The sequence below is a fragment of the Labrus mixtus genome, chromosome 12 (assembly GCF_963584025.1).
Source record: "Labrus mixtus chromosome 12, fLabMix1.1, whole genome shotgun sequence".
Lineage (NCBI taxonomy): Eukaryota > Metazoa > Chordata > Actinopteri > Labriformes > Labridae > Labrus > Labrus mixtus.
The window spans coordinates 936,316-943,815 of NC_083623.1; the positions used below are offsets into that span (position 1 = coordinate 936,316).

General features: G+C 47.5%; 2 protein-coding genes across 3 annotated transcripts in view; both read right to left on the reverse strand.

Annotated features, from left to right (window-relative positions):
- gpr132b (G protein-coupled receptor 132b) overlaps positions 1-77 on the reverse strand; it is a 15,451-nt gene extending 15,374 nt beyond the window's left edge. Inside the window, exon 1 of the mRNA XM_061052862.1 lies at positions 1-77. This exon is cut by the window's left edge and continues 188 nt beyond it. The gene's annotated coding sequence lies outside the window, so the exon portion shown is untranslated.
- A 2,997-nt stretch (positions 78-3,074) lies between these two features.
- The window catches only part of vipas39 (VPS33B interacting protein, apical-basolateral polarity regulator, spe-39 homolog), a 12,405-nt gene continuing 7,979 nt past the window's right edge, over positions 3,075-7,500 (reverse strand). The window contains exons 11-19 of one of the 2 annotated variants that reach the window (XM_061052826.1): positions 6,905-6,932; positions 6,662-6,735; positions 6,439-6,514; positions 5,770-5,904; positions 5,385-5,426; positions 5,117-5,293; positions 3,620-3,709; positions 3,363-3,506; positions 3,075-3,326 (exon numbers count right to left, since the gene is read on the reverse strand). In XM_061052826.1, coding sequence (XP_060908809.1) covers positions 3,285-3,326; positions 3,363-3,506; positions 3,620-3,709; positions 5,117-5,293; positions 5,385-5,426; positions 5,770-5,904; positions 6,439-6,514; positions 6,662-6,735; positions 6,905-6,932 — 808 coding nt within the window. In that variant the 3' untranslated portion in view covers positions 3,075-3,284. Of the gene's footprint in view, positions 3,327-3,362; positions 3,507-3,619; positions 3,710-5,116; positions 5,294-5,384; positions 5,427-5,769; positions 5,905-6,438; positions 6,515-6,661; positions 6,736-6,904; positions 6,933-7,500 lie in introns of those variants that run through there. The other variant, XR_009675046.1, reaches the window with a different exon arrangement.

Here is a 7,500-nt window from a genome sequence, read left to right on the forward strand (position 1 = left end):
AAAACACACCGACCGCAGGTTCTCCGGAACCACCGAGAGGACCCTGAACGCATCACACACGGAGACGAGGAGGAGAGAGGAGAGAGGAGGAGAGGAGAGGAGAGGAGAGAGGAAAGAGGAGAGGGGAGAGGAGAGAGGAGAGAGGAGAGAGGAGAGGAGGAGAGGGGAGAGGAGAGGAGAGGGGAGAGGGGAGAGAGGAGAGAGGAGAGGAGAGAGGAGGAGAGAGGGGAGAGGAGGAGAGGAGTAGAGGAGGAGAGGAGGAGAGAGGAGAGAGGAGAGGATAGGAGAGAGGACAGAGGAGAGGAGAGGAGAGGAGAGAGGAGAGAGGAGAGAGGAGGAAGAGGAGAGGAGAGAGGAGAGGAGAGGAGAGGAGAGAGGACAGAGGAGAGGAGAGAGGAGAGGAGAGGAGAGGAGAGGAGAGAGGAGAGGAGAGGAGGAGAGAGGAGAGGAGAGAGGAGAGGAGAGGAGGAGAGGAGGAGAGGAGAGAGGAGGAGAGGGGAGAGGGGAGAGGGGAGAGGGGAGAGAGGAGAGAGGAGAGGAGAGAGGAGGAGAGAGGAGAGAGGAGGAGAGGAGTAGAGGAGGAGAGAGGAGAGGATAGGAGAGAGGAGAGAGGAGAGGAGGAGAGAGGAGGAGAGGAGGAGAGAGGAGAGAGGAGAGGAGGAGAGAGGAGGAGAGGAGGAGAGAGGAGAGGAGGAGAGAGGAGGAGAGGAGGAGAGAGGAGAGGAGAGAGGAGAGAGGAGGAGGAACGTAAATGCAACACTCGGATAGTTCCTCCTTCCTATCAACTACACACCAGATGACCTCGTGTCTGCCCCTGGGAGACCCCGTTTATATGTCATAATTATTCATAAATAAAATAAGCATAAAGCTGCAGTGGCATATTTAAACCACAAGGTGGCACAGCAGACCTCTGATCCATTCAAAAGAATCTCCTTCTTCTTTTATATATTCCTTCATATTTTACATTTCTGTTTGTTTGTTTTCACTCCTCATGAACCTGTCACACTAAGCCCCGCCCTCCTCAGACACCACACACCAATCAGAACGCTTGTTCACTGTCAGTTAGTGCCTGATGCTGCGTTCAGGTGCTGCTCGGGTCGTCAGAGTTTCAACGTTCTTCAGACTTAGTGTTCACGTGATTTCAGTTGAGAAAGTCTGAATGTTGTAAAAGTAAAAACATGGTTGATGTTCTGAAGAAGAAGATCACGTTACGTGATCGTGGTGACTGATCACATGTGAAAACTCCCTCAGCAGTTAATATGACCGAATGCTGAGGAGGATGGAGAGGAGGTAAGGAGAGGAGGAGGAAGGCCACAGGTCCCGACGGCATCAGCTCCAGACTCCTGAAGGACTGTGCAGACCAGCTCTGTGAGGTCCTTCTGCAGATCTTCAACCTGAGCCTGAGACTGGAGAGGGTCCCGACTCTGTGGAAGACTTCCTGCGTGGTGCCAGTCCCAAAAACATCTCACCCCAGGGAGCCTAACCACTTCAGACCTGTGGCCCTCACCTCTCACCTGATGAAGACCATGGAGAGGATCGTCCTCAACAACCTCCGCCCCCTGGTGACTTCTAATCTGGATCCTCTGCAGTTCGCACACCAGCCGAACATCGGAGTGGATGACGCCGTCACCTACCTGCTGCAGAGATCCTGGACTCACCTGGAGAACACCGGCAGCACTGTGAGGGTCTCCAGTGCCTTCAACACCATCCAGCCTGCACTGCTCAGGGGGAAGCTAGAGAGGGCGGGAGTGGACTGTCACCTGGCTGCATGGACATCGGACTACCTCACCAACAGACCACAGTACGTGAGGCTTCAGGACTGTGAGTCTGACATGGTGGTCTGCAGTACAGGGGCCCCTCAGGGGACAGTTCTCTCCCCCTTTCTCTTCACCCTGTACACCTCAGACTTCTGTCACAACTCTGGGAGCTGCCACCTGCAGAAGTTCTCCGATGACACAGCCATCGTGGGGTGTGTGTCTAAGGGGAGCGAGCAGGAGTACAGGCAGGTCATCATGGACTTTGTCGACTGGAGTGAGCTCAACCACCTTCAGCTCAACGCCAGCAAGACAAAGGACATGGTGATTGACTTCCGCAGGACAGACGTCCTGTACAAGAAGGGCCAAAGTCGACTTCACCTGCTGAGACGACTGAGGTCCTTTGGAGTGTGCAGGACTCTGTTACAGACTTTTTATGACACTGGTGGCGTCTGCACTTTTCTATGCAGTGGTCTGCTGGGGAGGAGGGAGCACAGAGAGAGACAGGAAGAGACTGAACAGACTGGTCAGGAGGGCCAGTTCTGTCTCGGACTGTCCTCTGGACTCTGTAGAGGAGGTGGGTGAGAGGAGGATGTTAGTGAAGCTGACATCCATCATGGACAACCCCTCTCACCCCCTGCATGACACTGTGGGGGCCCTGAGCAGCTCCTTCAGCAGCAGACTGAGACACCCACCCTGCAAGACAGAGCGCTACCGCAGGTCGTTCATCCCATCTGCCATCAGACTGTTTAATCAGACTCTTTAACAGCATCACCACCTCATGCTACACACTGTGTGTGTTTTTAAATAACAATAACTCTTTACAGTGTAGTTACTGTGTAACTTTACATTATTGTATTTTTTTATTTTCAACTTCTATTTTTATTTTTAATAATTATATTCCTGTTTTCTGGAGCTGCTGTAATGCACAAATTTCCCCCACGAGGGATCAATAAAGTTTATCTTTATCTTTCTCTATCTCCTCCTCTCATTCTCTACCTCCTTTCCTTATCCACTCTTCCTCTCATTCTCTACCTCTTCTTCAATACCTCCTCCTTTACTTCACTTACTCCTACTCTCCTTCTCTACCTCCTCCTCTCCTTCTCTACCCCCTCCTCTCATTCTCTACCTCCTTTCCTTATCCACTCCTCCTCTACCTCCTCCTCTCATTCTCTACCTCCTTTTCTTATCTACCTCCTCCTCTCCTTACCTCCTCTCCTTCTCCACCTCCTTTCCTTCACTACCTCCTCCTCTCCTTACCTCCTTTCCTTATCTACCTCCTCTTCTTACCTCCTTTCCTTAATCAATAACTCGTTATCATTTCACATTTGTTGATAATATTTATTTACATTCATATTTACAAAACATTTTTCAGGAATGTCTTTCTGATGAGTCATCAATGACTCAAGAACAATAAGCCCCGCCCACTCTGCGCTTTGGGGGCAGCAGCTCAGTGAGCACTCCCCCAGGCTGAAAGCTGATTGGACGTCCCTAATGTCCTTTTCCTGTGTGACGGTCAGTTCTTCCACCTCATTTGCTGAAAGAGAAGAAGAAACATTCAGTGAGGTCACATGATGATGATGTTGATGATGATGATGGTGATGATGGTGATGATGATGATGGTGATGTCATCATTCTCTTCCTCACCGGGTTGTTGAGCAGCTCGTCAATCTTCCTCTCCTCCGTCGACCCTCTCTCAACCTTTCCCCGGTATCCTAGCAACAGCTGTCGGTCCTTCAGGTCCCGGTACGTCTGATTGGCCCAGAGAAACATGACATCATTAACATGAGCAGGTGTATTGAGGGCTTATAATTGATCGTCCAATCAGAGAGCTTTATTAATGTGAACACAGGTATGTGCCTCACGCTGATGACGATGTCGTGACATTTATATTTCTGAGCCAAACCGATCCTGACGTCCGCATCATCAACCAGCGCCACGTAGTCCTTCAGCACCTGTCAATCATTAAAAATACACCTGTCAATCATTCACCTGTCAATCATACACCTGTCAATCATTAAATATACACCTGTCAATCATTCACCTGTCAATCATTAAATATACACCTGTCAATCATACACCTGTCAGTCATTAAATATACACCTGTCAATCATACACCTGTCAATCATTAAATATTCACCTGTCAATCATTCACCTGTCAGTCATACACCTGTCAGTCATTCACCTGTCAGTCATTCACCTGTCAATCATTAAATATTCACCTGTCAGTCATTCACCTGTCAGTCATACACCTGTCAGTCATTAAATATTCACCTGTCAGTCATTCACCTGTCAGTCATACACCTGTCAGTCATTCACCTGTCAGTCATTCACCTGTCAATCATTAAATATTCACCTGTCAGTCATTCACCTGTCAGTCATACACCTGTCAGTCATTCACCTGTCAGTCATTCACCTGTCAATCATTAAATATTCACCTGTCAGTCATTCACCTGTCAGTCATACACCTGTCAGTCATTCACCTGTCAGTCATACACCTGTCAGTCATTCACCTGTCAGTCATTCACCTGTCAATCATTAAATATTCACCTGTCAGTCATTCACCTGTCAGTCATACACCTGTCAGTCATTCACCTGTCAATCATACACCTGTCAATCATTCACCTGTCAATCATTAAATATTCACCTGTCAGTCATTCACCTGTCAGTCATACACCTGTCAATCATACACCTGTCAATCATACACCTGTCAATCATTAAATATACACCTGTCAATCATACACCTGTCAATCATTCATCTGTCAATCATTAAATATTCACCTGTCAGTCATTCACCTGTCAATCATTTGTCTGTCAATCATTAAATATTCACCTGTCAGTCATTCACCTGTCAGTCATTCACCTGTCAATCATTAAATATTCACCTGTCAGTCATTCACCTGTCAGTCATACACCTGTCAGTCATTCACCTGTCAATCATTCATCTGTCAATCATTAAATATTCACCTGTCAATCATTCATCTGTCAATCATTAAATATTCACCTGTCAGTCATTCACCTGTCAGTCATACACCTGTCAGTCATTCACCTGTCAATCATTCATCTGTCAATCATTAAATATTCACCTGTCAGTCATTCACCTGTCAATCATTCATCTGTCAATCATTAAATATACACCTGTCAATCATTCGTCTGTCAATCATTCATCTGTCAATCATTAAATATAGACCTGTAAGTCATTCACCTGTCAGTCATTCATCTGTCAATCATTAAATATAGACCTGTCAATCATACACCTGTCAGTCATTCACCTGTCAATCAAATAAAACCCTACATCTCTACTTCCTCCTGTCAATCAAACACCTTGATCATTGGTGGTACTGTTAGCCCTGCCTCCTCACCTGTGTGGGGGCGGAGTTCTTCTGCAGGATGTCAACGACTCGTTGGAAGTTGAGCGGTGATTTCTTCCGGGTGAAGCCGAGCCAGTTCCTGCTCGTGAACAGAGCGTCCACATCCGACCACGCCTTCAGCTTCGCCCGCGCCGACAACGCCGTCACAAAGTACTGCTTCTCTGGAATCTGAGGTCAAAGGTCAACAGGTGTTTGGTAGTCGTTCAGAGGTCAGCCTTTGAGTGTTTATACACGTAAACAACACCTGAACAAGTCTCACCTTGAAGGTTTGACGGATGTTCAACGGACTGCTGTACATTCCCTGAGAACAGAAGACAAGCAGGATCAATTTATCTGGATCAACTAATCTGGATCAATTTATCTGGATCAACTAATCTGGATCAACTAATCTGGATCAATTTATCTGGATCAATTTATCTGGATCAACTAATCTGGATCAACTAATCTGGATCAACTAATCTGGATCAATTTATCTGGATCAACTAATCTGGATCAATTTATCTGGATCAACTAATCTGGATAAATTTATCTGGATAAATTTATCTGGATCAACTAATCTGGATCAATTTATCTGGTTCAGATGATCAGGTTCAGATTATCTGGTTAACCTGATCTCATACAGGTCTAGTTAATGTGAGACTGACCTCGGGCTCGGTGTAGTGGTAGAAGCAGCAGTAGTACAGAGTTGTGACTAACGGCATGTTGAGGATTGAAGCTCTTCTGGGAAACTTCTGGAAGATTTCCACCTTCCCTCCTCGCTCGGCCTGCCGGTCAGTTGCCTAGCAACACAACAGGAATGAACTGGGTTTTAACTGGAGTGAACTGAGACACTGAATCGCAGAGTCGTATCCATAACCCATTCCCAGAGTCGTTAATAATCAAATCTTTACTTTTACTTACAGCCCCTTCTGTTAAAGGAAACTAGAAGAGTTAGAGAGACTTCAGAACTCAGAGTGTGTTTGAGATTGAAGCTACGAGCTAACTAAGGAGCGCTAACATTAGCATGCTAACACAACAATGCAGGACACAGCTAATGTGAAGCTACGAGCTAACTAAAGAGCGCTAACATTAGCATGCTAACATAACAATGTAGGACACAGGTGATTGCAGCTCGAGCAAAGGACGATTTTGTCTGCAACTTGGTTTGAGTGTAGGGGCGTTGGAGGTGTGGCCAATCAGAAGTTTGTTTTGGTTTCATGCTGGTGCTAAAGGGCGCCATCTACTGGATCTAAAAGTCGCACGTTCTTCCTTTAACACACACAGAGCCTTCAGAGCTGGTCTGAGTCGGGGTTAGGTTTTGTTTTGTCTCTGACCTCGATGATGATCTGTCTCTCCAGCAGGGTGTAGTGATCCTGAATGTGAGCCGAGTCCTCTGCAGAGAACGGGAGACTGGACACAAACAAACACATGTTACAGTGATGTCACTGCTGACATCATCAGGTCATCACATGAAGTGTCTGATGAGGACTTTGTTTCTACTGTTTAAATAAAGTACTCTAGTTCAGTACAGTACGGTGGCCTGCAGGACTCACTCACCTGAGGCAGCTCTTCAGGAAGTCCCGCCTCTTGTTTTCATCAGAGATGCTCAGGTGCTCTTTATACTGCAGAAGCTGTTGCCATAGAAACAGACAGGAAACGACGTAAGCTTCCCATGAGTCTGATACTTCAAATAATCTTTACGATCACCGGCCGGGAGAGTTCAAGATGTTACAGCGACTCAAAAAACAACAACAACGATTCTTCTTCTAATAAGCCTGATTAAAGTTTTATTCTACGTACCGCCACGTCTTCCATCCTGCCCAGAGACCTGAGGACGAGCAGGAGAAGAAAACTGTTAGCATGTAGACAGGTGAGAGAGGTGAGACAGGTGAGAGGGGTGAGACATGGTGAGGTGAGACAGGGTGAGGTGTGAGACAGGTGAGAGGGGTGAGACATGGTGAGGTGAGACAGGGTGAGGAGAGACAGGGTGAGACAAGGGGAGGTGAGACACGGTGAGGTGAGACAAGGTGAGGTGAGACAGGGTGAGACACGGTGAGGTGAGACAGGGTGAGACACGGTCAGGTGAGACAGGGTGGGATGAGACAGGGTGAGGTGTAAGACAGGGTGAGGTGAGACATGGTGAGACAGGGTGAGGAGAGACAGGGTGAGACAAGGGGAGGTGAGACAGGGTGAGGTGTGAGACAGGGTGAGGTGAGACACGGTGAGGTAAGACAGGGTGAGGTGAGACAGGGTGAGGTAAGACAGGGTGAGGTGAGACACGGTGAGGTAAGACAGGGTGAGGTGAGACAGGGTGAGAAAGTGTGAGGTGAGACAGGGTGAGGTGAGACAGGGTGAGGTGAGACATGGTGAGGTGAGACAGGGTGAGGTGAGACAGG